This window comes from Metarhizium album (genome assembly GCF_000804445.1).
Source record: "Metarhizium album ARSEF 1941 chromosome Unknown scaffold_7, whole genome shotgun sequence".
Lineage (NCBI taxonomy): Eukaryota > Fungi > Ascomycota > Sordariomycetes > Hypocreales > Clavicipitaceae > Metarhizium > Metarhizium album.
In genome coordinates, this window is record NW_024467581.1 from 751,323 (window position 1) to 767,376 (window position 16,054).

The 16,054-nt window shown below is 51.7% G+C and overlaps 3 protein-coding genes across 3 annotated transcripts; 1 reads left to right on the top strand and 2 right to left on the bottom strand.

Moving 5' to 3' along the window:
- Positions 1 to 12: 12 nt before the first annotated feature.
- On the top strand, positions 13 to 1,090 carry MAM_03686 (Ankyrin repeat-containing domain protein; the record flags this gene model as incomplete). Its single annotated transcript, XM_040822485.1, has 7 exons — positions 13 to 67; positions 122 to 147; positions 246 to 374; positions 441 to 543; positions 604 to 617; positions 682 to 919; positions 975 to 1,090. 7 exons carry the CDS (start codon positions 13 to 15, stop codon positions 1,088 to 1,090), a joined length of 681 nt encoding a protein of 226 aa, XP_040679628.1.
- Positions 1,091 to 1,287: 197 nt separating this feature from the next.
- MAM_03687 (TATA element modulatory factor 1 TATA binding protein) lies at positions 1,288 to 4,021 on the bottom strand (the record flags this gene model as incomplete). The annotated part of the gene is made up of 3 exons (XM_040822486.1): positions 1,288 to 2,241; positions 2,302 to 3,713; positions 3,784 to 4,021. 3 exons carry the CDS (start codon positions 4,019 to 4,021, stop codon positions 1,288 to 1,290), a joined length of 2,604 nt encoding a protein of 867 aa, XP_040679629.1.
- Positions 4,022 to 5,438: 1,417 nt separating this feature from the next.
- MAM_03688 (uncharacterized protein) lies at positions 5,439 to 11,241 on the bottom strand (the record flags this gene model as incomplete). Its single annotated transcript, XM_040822487.1, has 3 exons — positions 5,439 to 7,462; positions 7,524 to 11,004; positions 11,077 to 11,241. The coding sequence occupies 3 exons, from the start codon at positions 11,239 to 11,241 to the stop codon at positions 5,439 to 5,441; spliced, it is 5,670 nt and encodes a 1,889-aa protein (XP_040679630.1).
- Positions 11,242 to 16,054: the final 4,813 nt, after the last annotated feature.

Genomic DNA, 16,054 nt, shown 5'->3' on the forward strand with positions numbered 1-16,054 from the left:
GATCAAGCCATAATGAATGAAGAAACCGACAAGTTCCCCCTTCATACCGCCGCGAGGGAAGGAAATGGTATGTGACCAACTCGGGGTCACCCAGCTTCATCTAGCTTACAAAACTAATTAGTCCTCAAGGCGGAAGGCCTCCTCAAAGTAAGAAAGGATGCCACAAACACAGGCTAAAGAAAAACACCGCCGCCATCCGTCGCGTCAGTCCATTAGAGCCTGATCTAACGTATAGAGCCATGTAGACGGACCCAAGGCTATTAAAGAAGAAGGATGACGATGGTCGATATCCCATCCACTGGGCAGCTTCATCAAACAACCTGGAAATACTCACGCTGCTAGCTAATCAAGCGAGTTTTGATCCCGACGTGCAAGTACGTTGTGCGATGAGCTAATCCTCGTGTTATCGGGAGCCTTGTTCCTGACACCCGAACTCGCAGGACGACAGCGGCTGGACGCCTCTCATGATCTCTGCCAGTGTTGCCGACAGCGAGGCCGTCCTGAGAGTCCTTATTCAAAAAGGTGCAGAGGTAAACGAGAAGAGTAAGTCGTGTTCATACACATCATTGTAAGAAATGAATTAAAACTGACCATGTGGGTTAGATTCCAACGGACAGGTGCGGTAAACGGATACTACTGACGAGGTTGTCTCTCCGATGGAAAGTGCTGATGAAATACCAGACTGCCCTTCACTTTGTGGCATCCAAGAAGAACATGGACGTGGCCCGTCTGTTGCTAGGGTCAAATCCGCCTGCTTCGACCTGCTTCCGTGATCGACGTGGGCAGTATCCCATCCACCGAGCCGCGGCAGTCGGTTCCGTGCCCATGGTGTTGCTGCTCCTCAAGAATAAAAGCCCGCTGAATCCTGCGGATAGCGAAGGCTACACCCCTCTGCATCACGCCATCGCTGAGGGACATGGTAGTTACACACGCCCTCGGGAATATTCTCAAGCTGGTGCTGATTGATGTAACAGGCGACGTCGCCATTGCCTTGCTCAAAGAAGGAGCTGATTTCACATTGAAGAACTCGGATGATGTTTTGGCTCTGGATTTGGCACCAGACAAAGAGGCATGCATATATATACACTAATAATTCTACTCAGTGATCCCACGATTTGTTAACACCAGTCACAGGTTCGCCGCTACATTGTACAAGCCGCCGAGCGAGAAGGAATCGACTTAGGTCCGTAGATACGGTGGATGAGAAGGTAGAAGGGACCAATCCTGTACTCCCAAAGAGAAGAAAAAAGCGCCTATACCTCCCATAATTTGCGAACATTTGACGCATCATTTCACTGTTCGCTCAACGAGTTCACGATACATTGCCTTGACATCCTCAACATCGGCCCTCAGCTCTTCCACAAGTTCGCTTTTCTCACCCAGCATCTCTAGTGTTGTTTGATATCTCGAGTCAATATGCGATATTTCCTCTTCCAGCTGTTGCACCTTGGCGGCGACTGTCTTCTTTTCCTCTAGCTCCTTCATGAGACTGACCATGTCCATTCTGGCCTCATCTCTCTGACTGCAAATTCTCGCCATTTCTTCCTTTGCCGTGACCTTTTCTGCCTCTAGTCTTCTGATGGCGGCGCTCATTCTCTCAACTAGTTGAACTGACGGCCCTGCGGCCACTGTTGATACGGAGACCATGTCCTGCGCCATCTGACGAGGCGAGGAAGGCATTGTGTCCGACACTGCGTTTTCTCCCTCAGGGGCAGGAGGCGATGGGAGTTGTGGGGGTTCGCTCGACGACTCGAACGGCGAGAACGGCGTAGGCATCGGGGCAGATCCGGTATATGACGATTCTCTGGTTCGGAGCGTTTGCTGTCCCGAAACACGTCTGACCGGTAACATGGTCTCCGTCAGGCTTTCTGGTATGCTGCCAGGCGCATGAGGTCTCCGTGGTTTGCTCAAGACGCCTAGTCCCGTCAGGTCGGAGCTGAACGTTCTCGGGGCGGAGAGAAGTGGTGAGTCAGGTCGGCTCTGTTGACCTTTCGATGTTGCTCCCGCCACCTCATCTAACCATTGACGTCGTTCCACTCCAACGGGATCTTCTCTCCCAAAAGTATTCTGTCTCGCCTTCTCCAGCTCTGCTCGAGCTTCTTCCAGCGCAGCTTGTGAATCTTTGTACAAAGCCTGTAATGTCGTCAACTCGCTGTGACATTCTTCCAATTCCTGACGGACTGTGGCTAGCGACGGCTGTACATCGCGTAACTCCTCCTCGAGATGTCTTGATCGGACGGACTGTTTGGAAAGTCAGCATGCACGGGCTCGTCAGTACAGTCTGCTCCATGATACACTTACGGCATCCCTTGCTTTCTTTCTCATCTCTGACTCTCGACGCTGCGCTTCATCTCTCTCCTTTTCCAAGTTTGCTGCCTTGGCAAGGAGGGACGCCTCAATGCCTTGCCAGTTCTCCCTGGCAGACGCATATTGAGATTGCAGAGTCTCGATTTGTCTGAAAGTCTTCACTTGGGCCTCTCCACCAGAGCCAGACGAGGCTTCTTCTGCCGCAGTTCTCAAGGCTTCCAACTTGCCTTCCATTGATTGCAGCTCGATCTCGAGCTCTTCTTCGGTTTTACGGCTGCGCTCAACAATACGATCGAGCTTCTCACGCCATTCGGTCTCTTCCTGACGAGCCCTCTCCACGGCTGCATCTCTCTCAGTCCGAAGGGTCGAATTGGCATCCTCCAGGGTCTTTTGCTTTTGACGCTCCGCGGCCAGTGCCTTATTCATGGCTTCCCACTGTATGGATTCAGCCTGCTCTGCTTTATTTTTCCACTCCTGTTCCAGTCGCCGGTGAGCATCGTCTTTCTTCGCACTATCCTTTCTGAGTGTATCAAGCTCCCTTTGCAGCGCAGCTGCAGCACGTTTGGCCTCCTCCCTGTCCTTCTCGGTCTCCTTGAAGCTGTTGAGGCGAGCACGGAGAGTCTCCGCATCAGACAAGGCCTTGTCCCGGGCTTTTTTGAGCTCTTCTGCTTGCTTCTCATTCTCTCCTATTTGAGCACGCAGCTTCTTGATTGTAGTTCTAAGCTTATGCTCACTTGTTGACAGTTTTGTTCCCTCTTCCATGAGCAAAGCAATCTTTTCATCCCTCTCGGCGAGCTTTCTTTCGTGGCTCCCTGTCGGCGCTGATGATGCCGATATTTTGGCGGCATCCGCCGTGGATCTAGACAAGTATTGGAGTTTGGATTGAAGTGAATCTATTCTTTCAGTGTATTCTTGCACCTCGTCTCGGTGTCGAGCTTTGAGCTCTTCTAGTTGTGTTGCAAGTTCCGCGCTATTAGATGATGCCGGTGCCGTCAGGACTGGCGTATCATCTTGAGCGGGCTCCAGTTGCCTAGAAAGATGCGAGACGTCTTCGTTGGACAGTGAGTCTCCATCAGGGACTTCACGGAGGTCCACGTCGGCAACGGGCGGTTCGGTGGAAGAGACCCCGACGGTTTCTGGCGTACCCTCTGACAGATCGTCGACTGACGGTGGCACTTCGGAATAAGATTCTGAAATAGCCGCGCCGGCCTCTGTCTTGGTTTCATTCGGCAGGTCGGCCGATTGTCGCTCTGTGGAAGGTCGGCTTACTCGGTCGACTGAGCTTCGAGGAGACGCCGGTCCTTTGCTTGCGGGACGGCTGGGTGTGCCCTTGCCAGACACGGCCTGAGCCAATCTTGCTTGCAATCGTTCATTGCCACGATTGGTAGATGAAGACCGCGAGTTGCCTGGGCACGGATCTCGTCAGCTCAGGCATACAGGCCAATGTATGATCTCCCCGTCAGCAGTCCAACTTACTAGGGCTTGACCTGGCAAGGGGTGCTAACCGTTGCGATGCTTGTTGCTGCTTTGTGCTTTTTGGGTCGGCAGACGCAGGGTCGGCAGGGCCGGCAGGGAGGGCAGCAGAAGCAGTAGATGCGTCTTGGGCCGGGGCATCCTCGGGATCGGCCAATATGTTGTCCAGCCTCGATTCAACACCTGCAACAGCCTGTGAGAGGAACGAGCCCCATCTTGACTGCTTTCCTGGGACGGCCATGGCGAGGCTCTTGTCGTTTTTTTTTTTTTTTCGATGCGCTACGTACGTGCAGTCCTGTCACCAAGGACGACGGAGAAGGAGGGTGAGACTAGGCTATGGCCTTTTTGATACCTCAGTGGCCATATGCATCGTATTGTCAGGTCAGGTCGAGTAGTATAGAGAGATTGCCATACTAACTGAAGAGTGTGATTCAACCTCAAATTTCCTTGTCCGTACAAACGCGGCCAAGAAAAGGTGGGGGTAGTAGTTTCACTCCACTTTTTAAGCTCATTATATATAGGGTAGGGTGCAACATGTAAAATGTACAATGAACTGTTCCTTCGGCTTGCAAATTGTCATGAAGACTGTTGGAATAAGCGAGTAATTTCGAGTGAACAATATTGGGGAGAGCTATACAAGAGCTGAAAATACATTTATACTGAGGATATCCCCCAACCTAAATGTTGTGGGCTGAGGAATTGACAACTATTGAAACTACACCTTCGAGTATTTTAACAGAAACATGTCACAAAACGCTTTATAAAGTGCATATTAAAGGCCTCAATGTATTGTTATCATCTGTCCTCAATTAAAAAGCCCCACTGTTGGGGTGTTATTTAGGCCCTGTATTAGGCCTACCTTGGTGGAAGAAGAAAGTCCATGTTAGTCAATCGTTGTAGCCAGATTTGAGTCAATCGATGACGCTAATTCTTGATGAAGAAATAAGGTAGAATTAAATCAAGCATTAGCAACTATGCCGTTTTAGGCACCTGCGCGCCTCTTTTCTAGAGAGGCCAGATATGCGTACTTGGTGCTCCCTCCGTACCAAGACCCGACAGCAACTTCGACTCTTGCTTGGCATGGTGCTTGAGTTTGTGCGTTGATGCAAAGATGGGTACTGCAACCCGACATTTAGCTGGTAGGCTTCGACGAGGACCCGTTGCGGGCGCCAGAACGCACTTTCACTTCACGTCACCTTAACGACATTTGGAATCGCGCATATTCTGTCGCGTACCTCGGTACTTGCAGAAGTTACGGATCTGTATATGACCATTGTGACAAGACGAAGCATCATATCAACTTCTGTCATTGCTACAATCGACATCTAGCCATCGGCAAAGCATCTCCGTCGTTTGCCAGGGGAAGGGAGGGGTAGGGGATCATCGTGCCAATATACATACTCGCAGCAACCGAGAAACCGTAGCCTTGTACCCCAATCAAGCGTGGGTGTCTGAAGATCCCAGATCCTGCTGGGAGGGAAGTGAGCCGCCAACGATGCAATTGCCTTGCGACTAGGCATGTAGCAAACATACTCTCTCAGGTGTCGACGCAGGCGCTCCGTAACCTCTCCTGATCATCGACACAAAGGTTGACAAAATAAGAAAAGAAGCCTGTATAACTGTGCTTGCTTGCTCACAAACGCCTTGCAAACGAAATTCTATCCAGTGAACTTCCTCCACCAACTTGTTCGAGGGGTAGAGTCAACCAAAACCGGATCCCTTCGGCTGTCTTGTCGCTCGTCACTGCCTTCCGAGCCAGTGACACGCCTGTCTCGCTCTCGTCCTTCGCGCCTTGCGCGACGTCGACGTCGGTCATCCATCTCATTAGCCGCCATGTCACCGAGTCTAGTCCTGTGTCGAGCGCCCCGGGCTTCACGCCGGGCTCTGTCTTCATCAGTTGGGTTACTGTCATCGGGTGGTGGCGGCGCGTCCGAGTGCTCCTTTACCCAGGACGACGTTCCAGAGTGTGGCCAGGCTGTGCCTTTTTTGTTGTTCTCTTGTCTGCGGTCCTTGCGCGGATATGTCTGTTCGTCGCCGGATGCCTCGACGTGTCGTCGACTACTCTTCCTTTTATAGCCGTCAAGTCCCTCGGCAGCAGCACGGGCGGCACGACGTTCTCGTCTACGTTGACGCTCAAGGTTGTCTTCCGCTGTTGCATCAACATGTTCAGAGCGGAGGCGGTCTTTCTTAGAGCTCCTTCGTGCTTCATGGGCATCTCTCTCTGCCGCAGGGGCAGCGGCTTCACTTTCTTTGCGCATACGGCGCCGCTCGGCTCTCCTAGCCTCTCGCTCTTCCTGGACACGCTGCTCGTCTGCTTCACGGCGTGCGGCGCGGCGTTCAGCTCTTCTAGCATCCCTATCGTCGCCTTTACGAAGCTCGGTGTCTTCTTCACGCTTCCTTCGTCTTTCACGTCGAGGCTCGTCACTTGCTTTGTCATTGTGTTCTCTCTCGTTCCGTCGCGACTTGCGGGCCGAAGTACGAGCGTCGCGTGCCGTTTCGCCCACTTCTGCTTCGGCCTCGGCGCTGGCATCCATCCTCGCTGATTTCGGAGTCATTAATCCGCCGAAAAAACTAGCAAATCCGTACTTCTTGGATACTGACGCCCCTCGCTTCAATGAGGCGTCAGATGGGACGCCGGGATCAACCATAACCGCATCGTCCTCTGGTAACCTCCTAGATCGGGGTTTGCCGCGTTTTGCCGCACTTGCATCGACGTCCAGAGCTCCAGTCATAACGAAATCATCGCCTTCAGGACGTCTTCGAGACCTCTTCTTGCTGCTTGACTTATCAATGCCCAATACCTTGGCAGCCTTTGATGACATATCGGTTACATTCTCTGGCGGGGCCGACGCCAGACCGTGGGCATCCACAGAATGCCTGCGCGAGGATGGCCTTCCGCTGGTGCTTGCGCGTCTCTCTTTATCTCTTGTGGACATGGACCTAGAGATAGGTGGCGTGCTGAACATGGCAGGCATGCGCACCTTGCTAGTCGACTTGTCTGACCTTTCTGCGCGATCTGGCTTGTCTGAGCCGGAGTCCTTGGGTGAGGCCTTATCAAAGGGACGTTTGGATGGTTTGTCAGACTTGGATTTCGAAGACGAGGATGCCTTTCTATCCTCTTTTATTTCCTCCTTTTGCATTGTTGCTGGCGCCGCGCTCCACTTTGCCCACGAAACACCGTCGCCATTGATCTTGTGTCGATCTTTTTTGAATGATTTCGGTTCGGATGGAGGAGTCAAAAGAGCATCAGGTACAGGCGGGGGCGGGGGCGGGGGCCGAGGCGTCGCTTCGTCTTTTGCCTTGCTCTTTTTGCTCTTCTTTGACTTGTCTTTTGGCGCCACGTCGACGATTGCAACTATGTCATCTTCGTCATCGTCAGCTGGGAAGCTTCCAGGCAATTCGGAAGACTTGTGACTCTTCTTTGAAGACGAACTCTGATGTTCAGCCTCTTCTGTCTCCCTGGATTTTTTCTTGGACTTGGAGCTCGACTCTTGCTTGGGGGGGGTTGGCGGCGCGGATGGAGGACGAGGAACAGGATCTGCCAGGGGCTCTTCTTGTGCAGCTTCGAACGTCTTGAGCTTGTCTGCAATCTTTCCACCAAGAGCTTTTCGCGACGGCGCCCCTTTTGAAATAGCCTCAGTCGCTGAGGTCGTAGCTTTGCCATTGGCCGCGTCTTCTACAACTGAGGGATGAGTAAGCAGAGACCTCGTTAGGGCTCGTTCCGAGAGATTAGGTGAACGAACCTTTCTTAGATTTCTTGGACCCGGCTACCCCCCAGAAACTGAAGGCATCATTCGTTACCTTTGGAGACAGAAGCTCTTCCACCTCCTCCGGCTTCAACTCGGGTTCCGGCTCTGGCTCTGGTTCCGGCCCTTTGGAGGATTTCTTGTCCTTTTTCTTGTCCGTCTCCTTCGTTTTGGAGCTCTTCTTGGAGGACTTCTTGGCAGCTTCCTCGGCTTCTCTCGCGCAATCATCCTCCGCTTCCCGTGCAGCCTGATCTTCAGCTTCCTTTGCGGCCCGTTCCTCTGCCTCCTTTGCCGCCTGTTCTTCAGCGTCCTGGGTAGCCTTTTCCTCTGCTCGCCTGTCAATCTTCTCTTTCAAGCGATTGTACCTCTCCGTGTCCTTCTTGCTTAGCTTGCCTTTACTCGCTTTCTTCTTCTCTAGAGAGGCAAGCTCTTCCTCCTCTTGGACAATTGCAGCTTCTTCTGAGGCGATTCGAGCATTTTCTTCCCTTTCGAGCCTTGCACTCTCTTCTGCCTCCTTAGCCGCAAGTTCTTCAGCCTCCCGTTCAGCAGCCTCCTTAACTTCTTGCTCCAGACGTTCCTTTTCGGCTTTCTCGGCCTTCTTCTTTTCCTTCTCAAGTTTCTTAAGTTCCTTCTCACTCAGCTTTGGTTCCTTTTCTATCTTCGACTTGCCCTTTTCCTTCTCTGCTTCTTTGTCTTTGGATTTAGACTTCGATTTAGACGTAGTCAAGTCACCCCATGAATCGGTATCGGCTTGTCCTGTTTGATCTTCAGGTTCAGTAAAGTCCATGGAAGGGGGGGTGGGCGCGGGAGGGGGGGGGTCAGCCAAGGTATCCTTGCAGGTATCCTTGCATGATTTTGATATTTTTTTGGTAGATGATGACCAGGCCCAGTCGCCATCATCATCAACCTTGCTGTCCTTGGTCTCCTCTACCGCATCGGGTTGGACTGTCTCACCAGTTGTGTCTTCCTTAACTTCCACGGGATCGTCTTTCGTTTTGCCCTTCTTTTTTGTGTCCTTTTTGGAGATGGCGCCCCAGGCGTCGTCCATGGGTTCCTCGATGCTGTCGGGCTTCAAAGATGCGTCATCGGATCCTTTTTTCTTCTTTTCTTTTTTGCCGGTCCCCCAGGAGCTAAAGAAATCTTCATCGCCAATCGCTTCCGCAGCACCCTTGGAGGGTTCTTCGTTGGAGGCCGTTTTGTCCGTGTCGCCCATATCGGTAGCACCCTTCTTTTTCTTCTTGTCTGATTTAGAGCTAGATCCGAAGCCCCAAATGTCATCCTTCATGGGGGTTTCCTTGAGGTCTTCCTTCTTGTCTTTTTTGGAACTCCCGCCCCAAGCGCCCCATCCATCGTCGACAGGTTGCTCTGACTCTACGGGAGCGGCCTCTTTCAGCTCCTCGACAGCACCCTTCTTCTTCTTCTTCTGCTCTTTTTTAGACAGGCTGTCCCAAAAATTGTCATCTGACTTCTTTTCTGCCTCAGCTTCCGGCGCCGGTTCCGTCTCAGGCTCTGGTTCTGTTATGATGGTCTCCTCAGTCGCCCCTTTCTTCTTCTTCTTTTTATCCTTTTTCGAGGAGGAGACTGCACCCCAGACGTCTTCAGTTTTCTTCTTCTCTGACTCAGGTTCAGGTATGGATTCGAACTCAGGCTCAGGCTCAGGCTCGAGCTCAGGCTCGGGCTCGGGGTCTGGGTCTGGGTCTGAGCCCTTGCCCTTCTTTTTCTTTTTCTTCGAGCTGCCAGTCACGCCCCAGATATCGTCGGTTTCTTCCTTGTCGTTTGGGGGCTCCTCTGGCGGAGGCTCAGGCACGGCGGCCGCCGCATCTGGCTCGGCATCATCCCACATCGTGGCCTTCTTCTTCTTTTTATCTTTTTTGCTAGACTTGGCCGTCGCGATACCCCAGCTATCTTCATCCTTCTTTGCAGACTCGGGTTCAGCTTCAGGTTCCGGGTCAGGTTCCTTAGCAGGCTCCGGCTCCGGCTCTGGTTCGACGGCTGCTTTACCTTTCTTCTTGCCCTTTTTGGTAGCTGTAGCGCCCCAGACATCAGCATCAGCCGTAGGTTCTGGCTCAGGCGGCGGAACTGGTGCTTCTTCATTCTTTTTCTTCTTGTCCTTCTTCCCGGTACCCCAGGTGTCCCAGATATCACCAGCGTCATCTTTCTTTGAGGGTTCGGGATTTGGCTTGGGGGGCTCTTCTTCAACAAGAGCAGCGGCAGCTCCTTTCTTCTTTTTCTTGCCTTTCGAAAGAGAAGCCATCCAGTCATCCGCCGCTGGTGCGGGAGAAGTTGATTCCATTTCCGGTTCCGGTTCCGCTTCGGGCTCGGGCTCTTCTTTCTTTGCTTTTGTTTTGGTGGACGTCCAGCCCCAAGGATCCGATGGTGTGCCAGCATCAGCGTCGTCTACCGCGTCCTTTGGCTCTTCATTAGAAACTGGGCCCCAAATGCTGGTCCCCTTCTTTTTCTTATTTTTTTTGCCAGCGCCGGCGACTGCAAAGCCGAGATCGTCGTCTTTGGGCTCAGGTGTGCCTTGCTCGCCCGTTTCAGCCTCGGGTTTATCCATGGACCCAAAAGAAAACGTAGTTTTGCCATTTTTGGCTTTTGTGCCTTTGTTATTCCACGGATTAGGGTCAAGCTCGTTCTTTTTGTCGGCGGTCGCAGCTCCGGCGTCGCCGCCGCCTGTGCCAGACCAATCCCAATTACTGCCGCCTGTATTCCATTTTGTGCCCCATGCTCCAAAATTGTCTTTTGTGTCAGTAGAGCCAAAATTGATGTCCAATTTGCCTCCAGAATCGTCGCCAAGTTTGATTTCTTGGAAAGACTCTGCTCCAAAGCCTATGGCAGGAGTCGCCGACGCCGCCTCTGCTTCGGCGTCGGCGTTGTTCTTTCCCTTCTTCTTCTTGGATTTGGCCGGCATGAAATCATCCAGGGGCTCCTCCTCCTTCGCGTCGCCGGGCGCGTCCTTGCCCTTGTCATTGTCCTTGTCCTTTTCTTCATCTCCATTGCCATCCCCAGAACCATCACCACCACCACCTGCAGTGCCACCACTCCCGCAATCTCCACCGCCTTGGTCTCCACTGCCATTGTTATTTTCTTCGCCGTCCCCCTTCTTATCGCCACCGTTGTTATCTTCAAACGCTTTTGCTGGAGCAGCAGCTTTCTGGGCGCTGGGCTTCCTCTTTTTAGCCTCGATAATGCCATGCCGAGAGTCAAAGTCCACAGTGACGTCTAGGACCGGGTCTGATAATAGATCATTTTCAGATCTGCCTTGTTTCTGTGCACTTTCGTCCGGTTTTTGTAAAGGAAGATGATGGTCGTAAACCGGGTTTCGTGAGCGAGCTAGGCGGGATGACTCGTCAGGATCGCATATATCAAATCCGGAATCAAAGGATGGAGAATCAGACGGCAGCCCGTTAGACCTTCTTGACCAAAAGGATGGTACTAAAAGTGGCCGACCGCCTGGATATTGTTTCAAACTTGAAGCCTGCAGGCAATTGAAAGAGTTAGATCCGGGACCAGAGTCGTAGCGTCAAAATTCAGCGGAGCCAATCCATACCAAAGAACAGTTCCTGCTATTCATCCATGCAAAGGAAATACATGTCAATTGAATCCGCAATGACTTCTTATCCCAGACAGTCTTTGAGGTTTCTGATGCTCGAGAGCAGTCGTGTCCGCTTCCTCCCCAGCTTTCTGTTAACGCCAAAACTTCGGCCGCAGCCATTGTGCAAGTTGAAGCCTTCAAAAGTGCAAATCGACGGCGCAATCATGGAAGCTGTTCGTTCCAAGAGTTATAGAAGGATAAACTCGGCAGCTTTTACTACTCTTTGTTGTCGATGGCTGTAGCGGGAGACACGAGAGCGTTGCAACCGTTTTTAAGCCTGGGTCGGTTTTGCCGTTAGAATTAGTACCCAAGAATATGTCGTGTTAAGACTTGCGCAAAGTGCTTCTATGTGATTGCCTGCCGGGGCTTCAGACCAGACTTGGAGGGGAATAGAGGTCAAGGCGATGAAGGAAAAAGAGATCAGTAGACGCTCAGAGTCCTAGGAGGTAAATTTGACAAGGGATCTGGGAGCTTTGTTAAAACTTGGGCTTGGATAAGATGACACTTGACCGGAGCCACGGAGATTTAATCCGATGGCAGGGCTCCCAGTCCGGTAAATAGAATATCTGCCTTTGTGCGGCACCAGAGGCTGCTGGTTCGGTGGCTTTGCGAAATTCGGGAGGCGGAACGCTATGCTTCGCGCGGTGTATTGGATGTGGGCACGTAGTTTCAAGTTGTCGAATTGAGCCTGAGATTATTATCCCGGACGTCCCACTGGCACAGGAGGAATGCGAGGTTCTGTTGTAGTGAAGGCGATATGGACCAGACCAGAGCGGAACTTTCAACGCCTCTTCCAGCCGCCCTGTGAAGGACGATACTCACATGACAGTCCGGCAGTTCGACATTGGCGAGCGAGACGGAACGAAAGACGTGGTCCAAGGGTCTTGATCGACCTCGTAACGTATTTTTCCTCTCTACAGCTGGAGACGAGAAATAAAAGAAATAAAAACGGTGGATGAGGAAAAAAAAAGTCAAATTTAGAAACAGGGAGTCGTAGCACGTACCGCAGGCCAACCCTTGGAGAGAAGCGGTGATAGGCGACGAGCGACGCGTGAGAGGAACCAATGAAGCTGGCTGAAGTCTTGGCTCACCCCCAGGCCACTTGGCGTACGGAGTAAACTGCACACGAAAAGAGGACCAGTTGACATAAAGCAACGGACCCCGTGACGAATGTAATGTGTGGTGTGAGGGAGGGGAGCTGGTAAGTGGTTGGGCATACCAACTGTCCAGGTAGTTACGAAGTCGGAGTACGGAGTAACTAGTAGATTGATAATCCGATTTTCAACACGGAAGAGAAAGCAGCTGCAGGACACACGAGATGACTGACATGTGGGCGAGGAGCAGGACGCACGCCGTCTCTCTCCCTGTGCACAACAAGAGACCGCTCGGAAGCTGGACCTGGATAGGATAGCACGCAGGTGCGCCTCAAACTTTCAGCGTACGTGAGTAAGAAGTGTGCAGTGCAGGGTGCAGGATGTATCATGCAGACGGCCCCCTTTCCGCAGGAATCAAGATGCAAGGTGTGTTGATGTGGCAAGGTCAGGCAAAGGGGGACGGACACTGGATGCAAAAGTGATGCTGGTGAGGTAAGCCGATGGATGGGGTGACTTGAGCCCGGGGGGAGGAGAATATAAAAAATGTCCCCTCGCCGAAGCACATCTGTCACTCATCACGCGCCTCTTTTCAATCGCCTATAAGCAATCATGGCGCGCAGCTGCAAGTCGGGCGTGGTAAAGGATTGATACTTGGAGAATGCAAGAACAAGCAAGTACCTCGCTAGGTACTTGGCATGTTCTCCGGGGCAGTACGGAGTAGTTGGTACTTTGTTTTACGGAGTGCCGACTGCAATAGTACTTGGTCATGCACCAGCCTGTTTGTTGGTTGACCCTTGTTTGCCCGGCGAAAGAGGATGGCTGGGGGTGGGCTAGGTGGGGCACACTGGCAGGGACCAGGCGCCTTTCAGGCATTAGCGGTGGCGTGAAGAGGAGACGTTGGGCCTTACCGTCACCAGACCTGATCGTCTGGTGTACAGGGAGCGGTACGGCGTATGCAGCACGCCGTACCACTAGTACGCATGTACCTACATGGTGTGCGTCGGGACCCCCAAGCAAAAAGTTGTACCGAGCAATCTTCGTTCTCACCACCAGCTCTAGCGGCGCAGCCTTGGCCATGCTCATCTGGCATGGAGCTGCAAGATGTCGTCTTGTGACTCTTGCCGCCAGTAGGAAGTACACACCTCTTACCGATTGTTATCCGCTCGTGATTCAGAATGTCCCAATACCATCAATAATGATTTTCTAGGACGCTAATCTTGCGTGCCACCCATCCTGGAACTGGGGACTGTGAAACCCTTTGGCCAACCCACACTCGGCTTGTAATCTTCTCCTGCAGTACGTACAGGTTGCTAAGCGTCACATATGCCATACTACACGGTCCATCCCGTGCAGACAAAGGACGGCAGCGTTAGGAGTCAGAACACTTCACTACCAAGGCACATCAGAGGTTGAAGGCAGCTGGTGACTTGACACACGGGGCGGACGAATCCTCATGCAATCCTTGCATTTTGTGATGTAGCCATGTCCGCCTGTCCGCTCGTCCCCTCGTCCGAATCAGCATCAATCCCCGGTTTGGCAGTGGTCCTTTTTCAAATCCAAAATAAAAGGCAAAAACGGAAATGTACGTGTTCTCGATTTTGTGTATCGCGAATTGTGCAAATGCCCCTGCCCTGCCCTTATCTCGGCTGTAACCTCGTCAAACCAAATGCCAGCCATGGCCATGGCCCTCCTCGCGCCACGTTGATAATCGAACGCGTCCGTCATCTAGTTAGTATTAATATCAATACATACATGTCTGTCCTTTAGCGGGGTACGGAGCACTTGTAACGATAGCCGTGTCGATCTGGCGAGGATCCCACTACAAGCATCACCACAGCCGCACTCGAGCATGTGCATCCATCCATCTTCATTGGGCATGTGAGTTATCCTTCTGATCTGGTTGCTGTCCGTATCCGCTCCTCTCTGGCGTCCATCCACTCGAGCACGCGGGCCGTCAGCCATCGGGAACTACTAGTTAGTACTACATAGTAGTGTGTGACGAGGGCTACCTAAAAGTTATCAGGCATTCCCACTTGCACAACGTGTCTCGACGGGACCAACAAGAAAAGCCTGGCCACGTTCTGGAGACTCTAGTCATCCGGTCCTAGGCGGGTTCCGCACCGCCAAAACGCTCACCGCCTCTAGTTTTCGCTGACGGATCCGAGCCCTGAGCATCCGCATTCTTCGGCAAGAGGTTGATGAGCTGGCTGCCTAGCGTTTGTGTGAATTGCTTGGGTCGCTCAACACGCCACCACGCCTGAGTTTTAGTCTAGCAGCCTTAGTATGCCCTATGCTACGTGTTTCATACAAATGCATAGCAGCGCCTTGTGTAGACTCGAGCTGTCAGCACAAGTTCATAGTCAATGCTAGTAACGCTTACGTGCGGACGCTTGTAAGGCCAGTCCTAAATAATATTACGATAGTATATTAGTGACTAATTTATACGCTGCTAAATATTACATACTTAAATAGAAGTAGCAGTACTTCTTGCTAATAAGTAATGTAAATTATAAATCAAAACTTTACCCACTGTTATAGTCTGAGCTGTAGCTCGACCCAGCGAGCGGGACATGGCCTGCCTCTTTGTTGACAACCTATATAGTGCTAGATAAACAAGCTTAGCGCAGCTTATTCATGCCTTTTGACCCAACGGTCGGGGTCCGGCACACACCGGGATGACTGCGGCTAGCACCCGCTATAGCTCAACAGTGCTAGTCCATCACACATTACACACATTGCCCTAACGCTATTGACAGGCTTAAAGCTAGCGATTAAGGGCATTATTAGATAGAATCCTGAAAAGCCTTTGCGAGCTTTTTAACTACAGCTTTCTTGCCTAATAACTCTAATAAGTGTGATGGACAGGCCATATTGGGCCATGGCGGGTGCCAGCCGCAGTCATCCCGGTGTGTGCCGGACCCTCTTGGCCCCCGACCCCCGCCCGCTGACAATCAGACCACCCGCTGCTGCAAGAGCCGACTGGAGGCAGGCACCCCGGCCACCATTGAGCCAAAAGAGTACGTAATAAACAAGCTGCCCCAAGCTTGCTCAATCTGGCACTATATAGGTCACAAAGGGTGGCTATGGCCCCGCTCGCTAGGTCGAGCAGGGCTCAGACTATAACAATAAGCAAGATAACTGCAAGGCGAAGAGAAAAGAGTCACCTATAATACTAGGCCGATTCCTGTGATAATGTCATGGTCTGAGCTATAGCTCGACCTTAATGGATGCGCTGCAATAGATGCACTGCACTGCAATGCGCGATAGGGGGACATAAGCCCGTGCAGGACCTATATAGTGTCAGATTGAGCAAGCTGTGGACAGCTTGTTCAATACGTACCCTTTTGACTCAACGGTCAGTCAAGGGGTCCGGCAAACCACCGGGATGACTGCGGCTGGCACCCGCTATGGCCTAATAGGGCTAGTCCATCACAGATAACAAGAATAGGGGACTGTATAATATTAGCCGAAATAAGTAAGTAGGGCCCTATAATATTACCTTAAACAAGCCTTACTCTAAGTAGCATGAATATAAAGCAACTAGTCTAAATATTAAGCAATTAGCTAAGCTTTAGTCATGTTTCTATAACTTAAAAGATACCTCAGACTCAAGTTCTTCTCCGTTTCCCTACTTAATCGTCCCATCTCTTAGGTTCACCCTTACACTTAGCTGGTAGAATATCAGTAGAGCACCTCTTAGTCTATATACAAGCTCTACGGAGTATCACAACGCTCTACGACCCTCTTCGCGTTCCTTTTAGCTGATAATTTTTCCCTCTCATCTTGTCTAGCTTATCTTACACGGAGCTTTAAAAAAAAAGCTTTTTTTTAAAAAAGGG